General features: G+C 38.1%; 2 protein-coding genes and 1 non-coding gene across 4 annotated transcripts in view; 2 read left to right on the top strand and 1 right to left on the bottom strand.

Annotated features, from left to right (window-relative positions):
• Window positions 1-946: 946 nt before the first annotated feature.
• Window positions 947-1,020, top strand: TRNAI-AAU. The gene has a single exon. It is a non-coding gene; the product is annotated as a tRNA-Ile (tRNA).
• A 2,887-nt stretch (window positions 1,021-3,907) lies between these two features.
• Window positions 3,908-11,108, bottom strand: LOC101851514 (MICOS complex subunit Mic19). 2 transcript variants are annotated; one of them, XM_005103189.3, is made up of 8 exons: window positions 10,938-11,108; window positions 9,504-9,558; window positions 8,621-8,643; window positions 7,859-7,960; window positions 7,149-7,219; window positions 6,574-6,709; window positions 5,584-5,663; window positions 3,908-4,494 (listed from the first exon to the last, which is right to left on the bottom strand). In XM_005103189.3, exons 1-8 carry the CDS (start codon window positions 11,001-11,003, stop codon window positions 4,464-4,466), a joined length of 564 nt encoding a protein of 187 aa, XP_005103246.1. In that variant the 5' UTR covers window positions 11,004-11,108; the 3' UTR covers window positions 3,908-4,463. The 2 variants fall into 2 exon arrangements, with proteins under 2 accessions (XP_005103246.1, XP_005103247.1); XM_005103190.3 differs by lacking the exon at window positions 5,584-5,663 and having other exon boundaries at window positions 10,938-11,103.
• A 1,654-nt stretch (window positions 11,109-12,762) lies between these two features.
• Window positions 12,763-17,673, top strand: part of LOC101854348 (polynucleotide 5'-hydroxyl-kinase NOL9) — a gene marked incomplete in the record, with an annotated part of 17,512 nt that continues 12,601 nt past the window's right edge. Inside the window, 4 exon segments of the mRNA XM_013085284.2 lie at window positions 12,763-14,559; window positions 15,262-15,529; window positions 16,411-16,687; window positions 17,413-17,503. Coding sequence (XP_012940738.1) covers window positions 13,589-14,559; window positions 15,262-15,529; window positions 16,411-16,687; window positions 17,413-17,503 — 1,607 coding nt within the window.

The raw sequence follows: 17,673 nt of genomic DNA, 5'->3' as shown, positions 1-17,673 counted from the left end.
AGAGAGAGAATGAGGGAGAGAGAGAGAGAGAGAGAGAGAGATACGCACGCAAACACACACACACACACACACATACACACACACCAACACACGCACATAAGAGGCTTTATATAGCGAAACACGAAGTCGAGAGACAAAGATACATGTATAGCAAACTGACTGTCATGTTCTTTTCTTGTACAGGTATATTTTTCGTTTCTAAAACACCCACATAGCAAAATCCGAACTTAACAAAAAGATTTCCGTCGATTTAGAGAGAAACGGTAGCCTACATGTAGATCTAGATCTAGGAACAATAAATGTACAAATGTACACAATCAAAAGAAACTTCAGAAAGAATAAAAAATTGACTTTGACTAGATCTATCTCGATGGTGGCTTCAGTACAGAAGAAATTTGACCTTGTTCTCTTGTACTTGTAAGTGTAAGTTGTTACAATTTTGCCTCTTCATTTTCGATTTCATAAAAACTAAAATAATTCGTTCAAACGAATGGGACATCTTAATTCATTGCGTGAATTTGATACATGTATGTTTTTACCTTTTTTTGTGTGTGTCTAGTCTATCGTATAAAGACACAGAACATTTAGATATCTAGATCTAGATCTAACGTTAGAGTTAAAGTGGAAAGTATCCTCAGCAGCGCAATTGAATTCATTCTAGTTCTAGGTCAAGGGCGATGAATCAGTATACAATAGTGTCATTCTCATTTTCAGAGTGATGTCCCTTAGTAAGCAACTTCCGACCAAACTTAACCTTGATCTATTTTGGAAATGTATTATTTTTTAACTACCCTTTTTCATTTTTTTTATAAGCATGTAATTTCTAATATGTAATAGAAATTTATACATTAAAAAGGGAATGTAAACACTTAACATAGATTAAAGATACGGAGTGAGCAAAGTAAAGTATTGTATATATTGTTAGGTACCTCTCGCCGAGTAAGGTGGCCGGTTAGCTCAGTTGGTTAGAGCGTCGTGCTAATAACGCGAATGTCATGGGTTCGAGCCCCATATTGGCCAGCGGTAATTTTTTGTTGCTGTATGTTTTTTTCTTCTGTTTTATCTATATTCCTTTTTTAGTTCTTAATCAAATATGTATGTTATCATTTTCAGCGGTCGTGTCCTCGATAGTAACGACCAAAAACGTGTTTCGGCTCTTTAAAAAAATTTCTGAAAGAAAACGACAAAGATCTATTATTATTATTCTTTTTTCTTTCAAACTTACTCTTACAAACAAGATACTTTCTGTAATATTTATTCCCTTATTTTTAACATGAACTTCGTCAGTAGGAGACTCTTGGTATTGCATCTTCTCGCCAAGGCTCTGGGGCTTGACTAAACGCAACTCATTAGAATTAGGACATACGTTATTAAATTGCAGTGCTATTTTGTAGTTAGTCTCGGTTCTAGATTACTGTAAAACCTCCTAATTGCCCCTAGCGCTTATCGCCTGTCTATCAATCACTGTTCGCCAGTCTATTACAGGCCTAATTATTGTTATTTAAAATGCCAGGTATATTGTTAAATTATCGATGTGGTAGCTTGGGCATATATATATACTCCTTATTCCTATATTATATTATATGCAATCAACTCACTTAATCTATACACGACAAATGAAGTGTGTTCATTATCCGATAATCTGTTTCATTGGGGGGGGGGGGAGGATCAGGGCGAAAGAAAGAAGAAAGAAAGATGAAAGAACGAAAGAAAGAAAGAAAGAAAGAAAGAAAGAAAGAAAGAAAGAAAGAAAGAAAGGAAGAAAAAACTAAAGAACTTCACGAGGAGATAACAGGCGTATAAGGGATTAGCCTGTGCTTTACGAGTGTCGCTGTTCCACCAACAGGAAGTGAAGGAATTGCCTTTTCTTTTCTCACAGCTGTCTGAGTTATCTAAGTGGTATAGGGGCCTACTCCTTATTCTTAAGGAATCGACTTACTTACAATCTGCCTTATAGTCATAGGGGGACGAATAAAAGGAGTGCGAAAGAAAGAAAGAAAGAAAGAAAGAAAGAAAGAAAGAAAGAAAGAAAGGAAGTAAAAACGAAAGAACTTCACGAGGAGGTAACAGGTATAAGGATTAGATCTAGCCTGTGCTTTACGATTACGAGTGTAGTTGATCCACTAACAGGAAGCGAAGAAATTGCCTTTCTTTTCTCACAGCAGTCTCTCTGGTGTTATCCACAAACCGGCTACATGCAGGAAGGAACATTTTACAGGAGACACAGTTTTAGTTTTAGTAAGAGTTTTACGACACTTGCAACACAATAAGGTCATATATAAGTGCCAAAGATTAGAGATGTTAGAAGAGAGTAACAAGCATAAAAAGGAAGGAGGAGAGATAAAGACGATAGTTGTTTGGTAGGAAAGAAGGAGCAAACCACACCAGGGCACCCGCCAACCACCCACCCAGGAGAGACATAAAAAAACATTATTCTAAAAACGTGCAGCGTAACCTTACATAATTAAAATATAGGGGGGATTGGTGTATAGTACTCCTTGTTTTATACCTAAGGTTAAGTGGTGAGTGTAGTGTGTAGGGACCAAATACTATTTCAGGTCATCAATCTTCTGACTAGAACTGTTGATAAGACGACCTCTATGCGTTTACAAAAATATCAAACAAAACTCCAAACTAACGTTGCTAAGAAAGCCAGGACAAGATTTAAAAAATAAATAAATATAGAAACAAACAACCCGAGAAATCTCCGGTTTTGTTTGATATCCTCTGAGGGCAGGGCCTTGGTTTGGCATATGTTGGCCTCAGGGTTCTAATCTGGATTGGGGTTCGATTCTCGGCTTAATTATTGAAAAATTTAAAATTTGGTCACTTTGCATCTTATTGTCTGGCGCCCGATTGAAAGAGTGTGCCTTCGGGAAAAAGACATGAACGAAGGGAAGAGTTGTGCCCCTTTGAGCACAGATTTCTCGCAGGTTTAGTCTGCTGTATTGACATAACACATGCTTCAGTAAAGGAGTAGATAAATAATAATAATAATACTAATAGATAGCCTTTGTATAGTATAGAGCAATTCCCCGCTCAACAGCCAGCTCTATGCGCCTCACAATCTATACTATTACCCCAGCAGACCTGAGACTGAGAGCATTCTGAAACGACCTCAACTTCCTGGGAAGCATACAGTGCAAGCAGCCATTTATAGGCACTAAAACACTAACATACTGACAAGATCTTTTGCTGTCTATGGGCCGGGTATCCATTCCGACCTGGGTGAAGTGAGGAAAATTCGTGTAAAGTGCTTTTCCCAAGGACACAACGTCGGTCCCGCGGCTTCAACCCCCGAACCTGCAAACCTCAGGATTATGATTCCGGTAGCCTAACCACTAGGCCACCGACGCCAAATGTCTGTCCGCGCGGTTTTAGGCACCTCGCATAATTTAGCAAAATTTGATCATTTTTTGCATAATTTCTGATTTTTTTCCCTTCATCATTCTTTGTTAAAATTAACAGAATCGTATAATTTCACATTTTTGGGCTCAGTTTGCATAATTTCAGAATTTTTTTTGCATAAAACAACCGGGACAGAAATGTATCAGTTAGCAGTCAACAAGAACTATGCTCAATTTCAGTCCTACTCCACACTTTCAAGTCGTTCAGTCCTGGAACTTACTGGAAGTGTGTGGACATAATAAAACATTATTACCTAACTCTTAGTTTTAGTAAGTGTTTTACAGCACTTGCAACACAATAAGGTCATAAAAGTGCCGAAGATTAGAGGTGTTACAAGAGAGTAACAAACACAAAAAAGAAGGAGGGGAGAGGAGATAAAGATGACAGATGTTTGATAGGAAAGAAGAAGCAAACCACACCAGAGCACCTGCCAACCACCTACTTACGTAACTCTAGACAAGACACCAATAGCATCCAGAAACACAAACCAACAAGTAATGTCATTGTAGTTTTCTGTCTTTATTTTCATTCACAAAACAAGGACAGAAAAAAGAGACGGTTTACAGCTGGATGATGACGCGATAAAAGCACCCACAGCTTTCTTCAGAGTGTCAAAAAGTTCAGGAAACGTGATAATAAAATATATTCTACCACCACAGACATTGGCTACTCTCTTCACTCAAGGCAGATTACATATCACACACTTTCACATAATATTGTCATAATAGAAAAGCTTACACTGACATGAAAAGAGAAAAATCTTCAAATTCTTAAATTCTTATATATGCCAGACCCCTTACCCAAACTACTTTGTACTGGGAACAACGGACATTTGTAGCGGTCTAGTGGGAGAGAGTAAAAGATGAAAAAAAAAGTTAAAAAAAAGAAAGCATTGTAATGTCAGATGAGTGGATAAAGCACGAAAATTGCGAAAATCATCACATTTGACTTCCCTCTAATTCTGCATACATCTTTATATATGTACAGATTTTAAGAACTTTCCATCTTGACTTGATCTCTACATTACACAAACTTAAATGGCAGAGACTCTCAGCTCACTGTCTGCATTCGGGAAGAGGAGGCGGCCTGGAGAAACAAACAGAAAGAAAAAAACATCTTAAAAACATTAGCATGTCACTGACAAAAAATATAGGTAACTACTTCCTATTTGTCCGGACACTGAGTATATAACTGCACCTCGAGAGCAGAGCTGCGAGATGTACAATGTTGATCTGGCAGTGAGATAGGACTGGCAATCTTTAAAAAAAAAAGTTAAAACAACAATCGGATGACTCTCAATATAATAAAATATTTTTCTTCAAATCTGGTTCTATTTTTTTTACCTTTTTTTATTCGTCACCCTGATTCTGATTCTTCTGTTGAGGAGGATTAGCTGTCACCTGAATTAACCACCCCTATATAAATATAAATACATGTATACAACTGTTACTTCACAAAAGAGCAGTTATCTCAACCTAAATTTGTAACAAGAGCAGACTACAGCTACAACTGGGAATTTCTGTCTGCACACTCCCATTCATGTCCACTGAGGAAAGTTTTGCTTTCTCAAACTTCTGCCAGGCGAGGTGAGCCTTTTCAGTCACAAACAAGAACAGCTGTTATATGCTCACCTGCTTCCAGGAAATAAAATTTTAAAGCCCGTTGTACACTGAAAGCAAAATTGCAACAACACACAAACAGGGCAAGTATCTTCCACAATCTCCCCCCCCCCACCCCCTCTCCCTTCGACATCAACATCAAACACAAAAAGTGAAAAAAAGAGTCATATACTGATCCGAAGTGCTTTTTTTAAATAGATCAATTCACATTTTCACAGCTCCTTTTTGTTTACCTTTCACTCATCAAAATCTCTTTTTGCAACTTTGAATAACTGAACATACTACTTCTAATATACAGAGAAAAATAATAAATAACAAAATCAAAGGAGTCAACTCTCCAGAAGCAAAATTCATTCTCATGAACCAGTTTGAAAAACCAATAAACCTTTTTTTTAAAAAATGAACGTGTAAACCCAACAGTCAAAGGAACATTTTTCTAAAAACCAGCTGTTATTATATATTTTCTATGAATTGTGGAAAAAATCAACAGATAACTTGAACTCTTCAGCATGCGTCTGCTTGTGAAACCATTTAACAAAAACACTTTTGTTTCAACCTGCTGGTATATTTCAGAGGAAAGCGCTCATGATGGTCTGAATAGTCCAACTCTGCATCCACCAAATGTCTGGTGACGGCCTTGTAAAACGGTAACAGAATTGCTATATTACTACAGAAACAAAAGAACATTCATCAGGACTTCCTAGTTCTAAAGTATAGGACAGGTATTGAGTATTGTTAAGGGGTAAACAATATTTTTGTTTTACTCCATCTCAACACAGAAAACATTTTTAATAACTTTGCTGCCCTAAAATTTGATATCAATTACACGGCTGCCCACCTACCAGCAAATGTTTTAGTAATCAAAAGATAGAAAATTAGTAAACTGGTTTAAAAACTCATAATACAATGGTCATGGAAAATCATCTTCAATGGGGTGCTAACGACAGTGGTTGTAGTCCAGTTATGAAACATAAACAAAGGTGTGATGATACAAAAGGACAGGAATTTTCTAACACTTCGTCAATCTAATGTTTGCCTTATTCCTGGCTTTGTCACTTCCAAAGTCTAAAGTTTTTCTAAGGGCAAAGTGGCACTGTGCGACTACAAGGGCTCAATGCAAAGAGGGTGTTGGTGTTAATACTGTTTAAGTTAGACAGCTGCATATGACGTAGTGACGTAGACTGTCCGGGTCTGGGTAGTTTTTGTAATTTTCTTCCCCTATACACCAGGAAGGTTGGCAGTGGGTTGGGGTAGCCAAATTTTTTTAAACAACCGGAATCAAAGGTATTATGATCATATTTTCGTTAAACTGAATAAAAATTGTAACAATTCCATCAAGTTTGTTATGTTAGCTTAAAAAATTAACTTCTAATAATTTTGTGTGCCGCAACAGCAAAGGAATAGGATAAAAAAAAAGAAAGACAAGTATTTCTTCAGAAAAAAAAAAAAAAAGGACTGACCAACTATCCAGCCATTTTCCAGATAATTTTAATGAAAAAATACATGAAAAAAAACCCAACCCAATCAAACCACACTTAAGACTCACCATTCTCGCCCGATCTACACAAGTGGAGAAAGCATTGACTATGGCCGAGCAGTTGAGGACCTCGTTAGCGTTGTCCTGGTAACACTGCAACACTTTAGTCTGAAGGTCCTGGCACACCGGGGACGCTGTGTAGTTCCTGTGTAAAATTAAAATACAGTGGAACCCGAAACACATCAAAGACAACAATCTTGTAGTACAATCATTTACAAAACTGATTAATGAAGAACGATATGTACACCAGACAAGTATTTTTGCGAGTATAAAAGTTAACCCTGCCCCATAAATAAAGACCAAAAATTTGTGGAAAAACCCAAAGCTTCAAAAACAAAAATGGCATTAATAACAACAGGCCTCCTTGTCATAATAATGGATAGCGTTTATGTAATGCATTTATGATTTCCACAGTGCAGATGTCTGTGCACCCTACAGCAAATATTACAGGAACTCATGAACATACACACTTACTCATCAATAGCAAAATAAGTATTTTAAAAAATAAAGTCTATCTCTCTCTATCACAAATGAAAGAAAAAAGTCTCTCGATGAGTAAACAGAGACATCAACAAATTACTCACACAAACTTCTCTTCCACCTCCTTCACTGCCTTTGCAAATTGGTCATTTGTCTGTTTTTGAAGAGCAGCATTCTGGAATTTAAAAATGTACACAAGCTTTACTGGATGGTGACCAATACCTGAAAAATTCAAACAGTCTCTCTTTTACATACAAAGCTGAGCATTTGGAAACACAGCAATGCACAGACACCCATTTTTCTAAATAAAAGACAGTTATCTTAAAAGCGTTATAATTCACTGGGTAATTTTTATTAAAATTTTAGACTATTTTTTTTTTCATTCCGTCAAACACTTTCTATTCAGACATTAATTATTTTTCGGGAGCTCAAATCGGTATTGTATTTGGAGTGCATCTAATAAAAGAAGTTTGTGGTTAGATGAGATGATGGGCACATCCATTAAAAAAAATCAAAGTAAGGAAAAAGAGAAGACACCAAGACTGTGATTGTTGACTTCTTTCATTATAGGTCTGAATTTAGTGTTATGACTATATGATTTTTTTCATCGGTTGCAGAGATTTAAAGCATTTGATGTCAACATAAAACAATTCTTCATAAAAGAAATATTAATTCATCAATGAATGAAAAAATATGTCACACAGCAATAAGATTCAAAGCTTTGTTTTCTCTGCTTTAAGTGTTAATCAAGATAAATATTAATTATGTTAAATTCAGATGTGCAAATTCCAGAAACAAAATTTCCACAACATACCCTTTCTTGAAGTTCTTTCAGTTTTTGTACATAAAAATCTTCCACTTCTTGATTGATTTCCTGTGAGTAGAGTCTTTGGTCAGGTCTTGATGTAGGACTTGGCTGCTCATAGAAACAACACAGACAGAACAATTACATGATATGAGTTGTTCATAAGTATTTGATGAGGGAAGAAACAATGAGTCACAGTAAAGAGAAGCACATCAACACAAGAACAGTTTTTAGCAGAGAGGGGAAAAGAGAGATAGATGGACAGAAACGGAAAGAGAGATAGAAAAGAAATAGGACAAATCTGTTGTGTCCCCAGAATACTTTGCATAGGTTTGATTCAAGAAGAAGATACACTTATTTATAAAAATCTGTCAGCTCAAAATAACATGCAAAACAACCATGAACAATAGCAGGTGACATGACATGCAAAGACGTGAAATGTTTTAGTCTCTGAGTCTCTCGACAAAAAAGAGTTCAATTCAATAAAAACTTAAATCCCCTTCTTTTATTTCGCACGTGAACGTGGAACAAAGAAGGACTAGCTCATATATTAACTTTAAAAATCTTTTTTATTTTTCCATTTATTATAAAAAGGAATCATCTTATAATATTACAATTCACAAAAAGTAGCAGGGTAAAACCATACTACTGACTGAGTTCTAAGACGGGCAACTGCTTCAAAAGCTAAACAATATATGCAGAAATTAAGAAATACTATTTTACTACTCAAAGATAAAAATGACACAGACTAAAAAAACGGCATACACTTACAATTGGAGGAGGAACGTCTGAACCTGTAGAAATAGGACACAAGAAAATTAATGGTCGGCATGTGCAATGACAGTACAGTGTATCACTGTCACACAGTATTTGTGGCACTAAATGATTAATGTGAATAATTTCTTTAAAGTAACATTTTGTAATTTCAGGAAAACTACCACAATTTTTTTTTAATGGAAAAAACAGCCCTTGCACCTAAATCTAGATCTAATCTATATCTAAGTTTACCTTTAACACCTGACCCAAATGGGAAAAAAAAATGTCTCAATAATTGGATCATAAAACTGCAACAAATCCCTGTTATGTTGAGGATAAATTGGGATAAAATAAAACAAGTTATCATTTTACCACAAACAAATTTTTTTATATTGACTTCAATTCTGTTTTGACCATGACCAGTGGACAGCATACTATAAAGATGACATAATCATGTGGGTAATGTCACAGAACAATAATCAATGACTTTCTCCAGCTTGATAATTATAAAAAATTATCATTAGAAAGATTTGAATCTAGAATCTAGTGTGCCCTGACATAGAAACAATTCATCACATTATCATTTATCTAGACTTTTAAAAGCTTTAACCTGAAAACATCCTCACTTTCATCCTTATTTTCCATTATGGTCAGATGATGACAAATTCTGACCTGATGTTTTTGCTGAAGTGGAAGTGCTTTGTGATATGTTGCCATGACAACTCAACCCAAACATTCAACAACGGTGCAATTTAGTGCCCCCAACAGAAAAACTCAGAGTACTTAGTAACAAAATTCAAAACAATGGGAATTTCCCAGTAACTAGCTTTTCTTTTGAAAAATGCTGCGCAGTTCACGGAGAGGTATATAAATCTTTGTAAGATTTGCCAGTACATACCTGCATTGTCTCTATCTGGGATTCCTTTTAGTCTCCTCACAACTGCTTCTGAGATCTACATAAATAAGATGAAAAGAAAGATCAGAAGTAGGCTATATAAATAATATATATTGAATTTAGGTACTCTCTAGACATCATATCTATTTCACCGAACTGTCAGGATACAAAAAACAGCTAACAAGACCCACCATTTTTTAGATTTTATTTTGATGAGTCAAACGGCTGCCACTCAGCAGATCAACGCTGTCAAATATCTATAATTGCATCTAGGACAGTCTAGGTCTAGTTATATATATATATATTATATAATGTATACATTATTGTAATACATGTTTGAGCTTGTCTTTGAACTTTGTGTTCCGTTCCCATAAAAAATGTAGAAATAAATATTATAACATAAATGAGCATGCATTAAACATCAAACAACAGCAAACTGTAAACGTAAGCCAATGGGCGTACAGTTATTTATAAATCAGTTATAGGCCTATTAAAGTGTGAGTTTCTGTGAAGTGCGCTTTAAAAAAAAATGTATATTTAGATCTAACACCGCATTCCATACGATAATATTTTATTTATTTGGGCAGGCTGAGTAAAGTTTATGCTGTCAGTGAGTGTCAGAACCTGCAAACGAGGGATTTGAGGGTCACCTTACAAGAGACTGTACAAGACATAGTCAGGTCTATCTTTTAAAAAAATCAAACAATAGAAGTCGAGTTACTAACGATGTTACACCTGCAGAGTGATAACAAGTGTAATGTCAGTCAGGACATCATATGATCATTAAACACCATTGTCGGGACCAAACAAAAATGTTGTAGAGAGTTGTCGTTTTAGAGAGAGGCAACCAAAAAGTACTATTATAAGGAAAAACGAAGTGACTATTTAGAACTCCGAACGTTCGGGAAAATAAACTTGAACTCTATTTCTCCGAACGGTTTCCGTTCTCGAGATTTTTTGGTAATATTTGCGAGATTTAGGCGTCATTTTTCATTCTGCCATTCTGCGAGGACTGGGAAGAAGCATTTTTTGCATCAAATTCAATTTCTAGATCTAGAGATTTTTAAAAGTCTGAATATAATTCAGACACAGTTACTTTGTCTTTGTCGTTGGGGCAACGTTCCCGGACTCTATACTTCATTTGAAAAAATACCTTCAAAAGGTACTGCAAGAAATCAAGACTGATCGACGTTGGCAGTAACAGAGGATGTCGCTATTCGATGGTTGTTATAGAGAGGCTGTACTGTTTATACAAGCCTACTACAGTTCAGTAGCAGATTGATACACACTACACACACAATAGTATATAGAGGTATAGGCCTACATAAAATAGTAGTGTAGGCGCCTGTGTTTACACAGAAAAGCTAACAGTACAGTTCGGAGCCAAGAGGCTAAAATAACGGACGAAATATATGCAAGCCGTTACAGGCAGGTTACCTTCACAACATCGTCACCGGCATCTTCAACGACGACCCTTCTGGTAGTGCTCCCTGACCCTCCCATTATTTAGACAGGGAGTAATAACACATTGACTTTGGAAACTTGAACTGAGAAAAGGCTGACCGGCCAAAGGGTCAAACGAGATCGAAAGTGCTGTTTTTACCTTCACGATAAAAGACGTTTACTTCTTTGGTCATACTACTATACGAGTCTATCAATAATCTAATAGATGCAATCATAGTTAACTTCTAATTAAAACAAAAATAGTCTTTCGGGCTGTTGAAAGAGTATAAATTAATCAAAATATAGTATTTATTAAAACATAAATCTTATTTACAACTACAATTAATTTATTCTTTAGACCAAAAAAAACCCCTCAACTGTTGGGTAAGTTGTTAATTACGCTTGGCGACAATTAGACACTTTTTCAAGGGAGATTATTGTGAGAAGCTCCAGCGATTCCGAATGAACACACACACACTGTACTGTTAGATCTAGATGATTGTTGACCACTTCGATCCACAAAATTCGGGCATGTGTTATTGTAATTTTTATTTTTATTGTTTCTGTGCTGTGTTTCGTAAAGTTGTGCTTCATTTTAGTACAATAATCACACAGGTGAACGAGACCACGGCCAGTACCGGCGAACGAAGCGGTGGGAGTGTTGGCCGGTGGGCTGCCCCAGTTTGTCACAATTTCATTTTTATTTTGAGTATTTTTTTAGTATTGGTGACAGTCATTATATTACAGCACTTTAACACTGTAGTTGTAAATTAGGGAGGACTTCCGTAACGAGCGACCACTATGAGACAGAGCAGAATTGAGGGCTAGGGGTAGGGGTAGATCTAGAGTCTAGACTCTAGAGACTAGGGGTAGGGTTAGATTAGGGTTAGGGAAGGCCTAGTGTTTGATGGGGTGGTCGCTCGTTACGGTTCCAAGTCCTTCCGTAAATTAAGTTTTGTTTTACTCTCCACCTTCAAATTAGTGTTAGATTCTAGATCTAGATCTAGTTTTATAAGTTCCTTTAAAATGTCAATTCTAGACTAGAAGTCTAGAGTCTAGACAAATGATCCAAATGGCATGCTTCCGTAGGCCGAACCCAGAGCCAGAGTAAAAATTATTTAAAATATGTGTATCTCTATCAATAGAAAACAATATATATCTAATGAAAAGGAATAATTCATCCTTCAGAAGTAAAAAAAAAAAGAAGAAATGCTGTTATGGGTCTAGCCTGCATGCCATGCATTATTGTCGTTCATTACCAGATGGAAAACTTGGCTATTCTCACCCGGGGTGAGAATAGAAATACGGTCTACCTCTCACCCCGGGTGAGACTTGCCAGCGTAGGCTATTCTCACCCGGTGTGAAACAAGACCTGTTTTTCATTTTGGAATACTGTCTATTTGGTGTGGATGATCAAATTGATAAAAGCCAAGAAAAAATTACGTAGGGCGTATAGCACAAAAGTAAGCTAATTTGATCGTCTTCAAAGAGATGCTATGGCTATTTCACTTTTCGAATCGAGCCGAACTACGCGGGTCGCCATTTTGTTTTGCCTGGAAGTTCTCGCAAGATCTACTCCTCCCCTCTCTCTCTCTCTCTGTCTCTTTCTGAATACTGTCTATCGGTGTGGACGATCAAATTGACCAAAACAAAGTTAAAAAATGATGTTAAACAAGAAAACTAAATTAATTTGGTTGTTTACAAAGATGCTACGGCTATTTAACTTTCCGAATCAAGCCGAACTACGCGGGTCGCCATTTTGTTTTGCCCGGAAGTTCTCGCGCTACTCCTCTCTCTCTCTCTTTCTCTCTCTCCACTGCCCACAGACAAAATTGAACGCTTTTAGGCTAACACTAACAGTAGTAATAGATCTAGAACGTTTGTTCACAGCTCAGAATTCTATTACTCTGTTTAAATTACAGTGTAGAATTCTGTGTTTCAGGGTGAACGCTTCACTGGTTGGCCAAGGCTATTATAACGGTGAACGCCCACCGGGTGAGAATAGCCAAAAGACTCGCCTGTGCTATTCTGACCCGGGGTGAGAATAGAGGTGGCCTAACCAGATAGTTGAACAGGCTCTACTTAGAGCCTCAAACAACTAAATCGTCAACGTCAACGTTAATAAGTTATCATTTAAAATTCATGCTGTGTTGGTAGGAGAGGAATTTAATTAATTGTTTTTTAATTAAAACTTGTGGTTTATTCTAATACCCATGGAATTTTTTGCGCTTTTTCGGTAGGCCTAGTTCCCACCCCCCTTATTTGGGCATAGATCTAGGTAGATGAGCTGCTAGCGAGACATCCAAACTAACAACTGCAAAACTTAAAATTATGGTAAAATTCAGCCCCCCCGATATTTTTATTACCCCCAGAAACCCCCCTACTCTTGGGGCCAAAAACGGCTAATATATATATTGGGGGGTGGGAACTACTAAAAAGGCGCCGAATTTTCAACCCTCTGAAAAAGCCAAAACTTAAAAAACTAAAAACTGTGTTTTGTATTGTTTTTCTTATTTCATTTCAGATTACTGTATTACTATTTCACAAGGTGGACTGTGCCTTTTTGAATGATGCAGTTCATGTGTTGTTGATTAAGGTGTCTCTTCTTTTTGCAAAGAACATACTATTATTATAGCCAAGCCATCATGTCATCATCAAGGCACTCAAAGACTTCAGCATACCAAGTCTACTCTTCTCAAAGTAGAAAATCTAGTAGCAGGCATAGCAGGTCTTTAGAATCAGAAGATTCTCGGGAAGGTAGCTCTAAGAAATCATCAAGTGACAGGAAAGAAAAAAGTAGAGACAAAAAACATCGCAGAGAAGCCTTGGTTGACTCTGATGACGAAGTACTGAAAATTAGTCAGCCCAAGAGTCTGCTGTCTTTGTCGCTCCCGTCGGGTCGAGAAGAACAACGTGCCACAAAGTCTCGGAGTAGTCGCCACCGAAGCTCTGGTTCTCGTGAGGATAAAAAACATGCTTCCCAGACGCAGTCTCTAATGGATATGGATTTTGGCAGAGACCAGAGAGGGGCTGGGCGCAAGAGAAATGTCTCAGATTCTTCCGATGATGATTCCGTCGATGAGTCCAAGTCTCATGGGGCAGAGTTGCAGAAATCGAAACTTTACTCCGATTCAGATGACGAGGATGGAGACAGTCACCATCGCTCTGAGAAAGTGGACAAAGACAAAAGATCCTGGAAGGAGTCAAGTGTACGTGAGAACCCGATTAAGTTGTCTCCACTTGTAGTGGAAATGCCCCGAAAGGATCTAAATGGAGGTGAAAAGGGTACATCTCCTGATGCTAACACAAAGCCACTGTCCTTGTTAGGTGAGTACGTACCACCTCCGCCGAAAAAGCCAGTCAGCCTTCTGGACCTTGCAGGTGGAGCTGATTCTTTCGACAGAGGGAGACAAAATTATTCTCGTCGATCAGATGGGAAATCTAGCCACCTGTCGCAGAATTCTGACTACCACCAGGGAGAGAGGAGAAGAGAAAGTAGCCAGAAGAAACGAAGAGATGGGAGTGGAGATGAGAGAGAAGTCCCCTCAAAGAAAATGAAGATGAAAACTACTGAGATGATGAAAGCTAGGGGTAATCCACCAGCATTGTCTAACAGGTACTGTGACTTAAACCTTGCTCAACTTCTTACATTGTTATATTATATTTATGTAAACTGTACAAATGTCTTTGCCTCTTTTTTTTTGTTCTTCCAAGTTCTTTTAGTTCATAAACATTCTGATTTTATTCCTCTTTGGAGACAACCTTGACTTCTTTTTCTGTTGTAATTTTCCTTTCAAGATGTCTTAGCTTTTGTTTCTTTCTTGTTTGCTTGTGTATTTACGATTCATAGACAAGTGATGTCTTGTCTTTTTAATTGTTTTATGAGAACTGATTGGAGAGGGATATTGCTTTAGTTTAGCAATCCTTCTCCTTGGAATGTATGTAAAAATGATGTGATTGTGTTGTTTAACTCTTTGGCATATTTATCACAATTTTCAACATTTTTCTGCCAAACTTACTTATAACATGTTTAATTTTTTTTTACCATCATGCCGTACCATACTTGGAAAATATAATTTGAAAGTCAAACTACAAATTCTGCTTTTTCCGACTGGGTTTTGAGGCAATCTTCCTCATAGGCAGAACACAATTTTTATCTAATAAAACGTTTGAACCTCTACCGATCATCTCGCATATCTGTCTTCAGAAAGAATTCTTTTTACATGACTGTTTGTTCTCTCTTTTTTTTTTTTGCAATGCAACCAGCAGTAAATTGTTCATTACTGTGATGTTCTACTTTTCCTTCCTTTGACTTCAGAATCACGGCGTGCGGTGACAACAAACAGTCGTTTATCGTGATCCCGTCCACCTGTCCTGTCACCGGCATTCATGGCCGCGCCAGCATTACGGTCCTCATGGGGTCTGTCACTATACTGGGGTACCCTCTGCAGCCCGGCCGGCCGTACCCCGTCTTCTCTCCCGTCACCGGGGGCCTCTTGTCTCTGTTTGCCAGCGGCGACAAGCTGAAGGCTCAGGATGTGAAGGAGGAGATCACCAAGCAAGGATTTTCTGACCAAGAGCAGAGTGTAAGTTTTAATATCTTTCCATAGAGACTGTACAGGTTATTGGAGGGTGCCTGTTGTAGGCCCCACTTCTTGATTAATTTGGTACATTAGCAGATCTTACTTCTTTACTACTTTTTCTTCTTTCACACTATTATTTCAGTCTATATTGCTACTAAATGACCCTTGTTTTTGTCAATGTGTTACTCTTTAGTAAGACTGAAATGAACAGAATCCATAGACACAGTGGTGTAGTAGTGGTTATTTTTTAATTTTAAACATTTTAGGGGGTTCAACTAGTTTTTCTCTCTTTCTGTTCTTTCTCTTTCTGCGACAACACCATCATCTTCATCCAGTGACATATCTGCAATAGACATCGGTGATCATGGTTCTCCATTCATTCCCCTCACATGGGTGTTCTTAAAAAAGCTACATTTCCCTGATCTTTCCCCGTTACCCATTTGTTTAGGTTCCCTAAGTACGTTGCTCTGGGCCTACCCCTGCCTCGTTTGCCTTCAATTTTGCCAGTGAGAGCTAGACAACTCCATAAGTGGCTGAATTTTTCTTGCTCTACTTAGAACCAAGTTGGGTTTACTTATATTGTAACAAGAACAGAAATGTTATTAATATTAGTGTATTATTTCTTTAGTCACAGTTGATTTGGAGCTGCTCATTTTTCCTTGTGACAACTACAAATTGTTTGAGTTTCTCTTTGTCCAGTTGGTGGTTGATGGGTGCTCTGGTGTGGTTTGCTCCTTCTTTCCTATCAAACATCTATCGTCTTTATCTCCCCTCCTTTTTTGTGTTTGTTACTCCCTTGTAATACCTTTAATCTTGGCCACTTTAATGACCTTATTGTGTTGCAAGTGCCGTAAAACTCTTACTAAAACTAACTCTTTGTCCAGTTGGACTCCATCGGGAGCAACACAATAGCCGTCCTGCTGGTGAAGAAGCTGGACTCGGTGCTCTGCGACTACGTCACGACCTTCATCCCCTACACGCAGCTGTTCAACCCCGTGCCGCAGCGGGAGGAGTACCAGTCGATGCCGCGGGGCGTCACGCTCCCCAAGGTCGGCCTGAAGGTGGCGCCGCACGGCGAGTTTGTGTCCAGCTGTCTCAACATGTCCTCGGAGCACCAGGACGTGCTGGACCGGTGGAGGAAGCTGGTCTCTCAGCAGGAAGGTGTGTCAATGTGTCAGCGTGTCCCTGTGTCACTGTGTTCTTTGTTGGCTTTTGTTATCCTTGACTTAATATTCTCGAAAATATGAAGGGGATTTGTTAGCTCTGTTGGTATCATGCTTAGTTATTGTTCAAACGATCACGGATTGACATGACAGTTATTGTATCAACGATCTGTGGTAACTACCCCCCGGGGTGGCACTACTCACTGAAGTGTCATTAGGCCTTTCCCAAAGGGAGGACATTAATATGTTCTTATGCACAGTAGAAGTGTAAATTGTAAATGGGCTGATTCATCAATGCCATGCCCATACTGTTCCTGGTCTGCAACAGGGAACTGCTGCCTTTTCTTTCCTAATCCTTACTATCGTCATTTTCCTCTACTTCTTGTGTATGTTTTTCACACCCTTGTGACCTGCTATTTCCGGGGTGCCTTGATAGTCGAAGCAGATCTTGTGCTGTTGAAGCTTGAGAGGTGAGCAGAATAAGCCCGATTCCCTGTAAGGACTTCTGTGTTGACATCCCCCCCTTGGCGCTCATATGACCTTATGTAGTTGCGAGCGCAGTAAAGCCTCTACTAAAACTGACGCCTTTTTTTGTGTCGTTTTTCTTTTCTTTCCTTTTTCTCCAGCCACTAAGTGAACATTATTGTATCCTTGCGCTTCTCTTTTTTTTTCACCGCTATAGATAAAAGTAGTAACGCAGTGTATTTCTTTCTGCTTGTTCAGGTGACCAGCCACCGGGGGTTGTTTGCTGTGGTGCCAAGAATTCGGGGAAGTCAACTTTCACACGGATGCTCATCAACGCCTCTTTGCAAAGGTTTGACAATGACAATGGCAATCTTTATTTATCTCGCAGGGAGAAATTTGTCTTGGTCGTTTACAATGGCAGTAGATGTTAAAAAGCTTAGGTGCTCTCAGGCATACACACAACAAGACAGGACATTAGTAAATACATGTCTCACGTTCTGAAACACCCTTTCCCTCCCC

Source organism: Aplysia californica, unplaced genomic scaffold, assembly GCF_000002075.1.
Source record: "Aplysia californica isolate F4 #8 unplaced genomic scaffold, AplCal3.0 scaffold00362, whole genome shotgun sequence".
Classification (NCBI taxonomy): Eukaryota; Metazoa; Mollusca; class Gastropoda; order Aplysiida; family Aplysiidae; genus Aplysia; species Aplysia californica.
This window is presented reverse-complemented; position numbering and strand designations above follow the sequence as displayed.

Coding starts and splice junctions, on each gene's coding strand:
- LOC101851514 (XM_005103189.3), bottom strand. CDS start 11,003: ATGGGAGGGTCAGGGAGCACTACCAGAAGGGTCGTCGTTGAAGATGCC. Junction 8,644..9,503: donor CCCAGATAGAGACAATGCAG/GTATGTACTGGC, acceptor CTATTTCTACAG/GTTCAGACGTTCCTCCTCCA. Junction 5,664..6,573: donor GTGTAGATCGGGCGAGAATG/GTGAGTCTTAAG, acceptor CCGTTTTACAAG/GCCGTCACCAGACATTTGGT.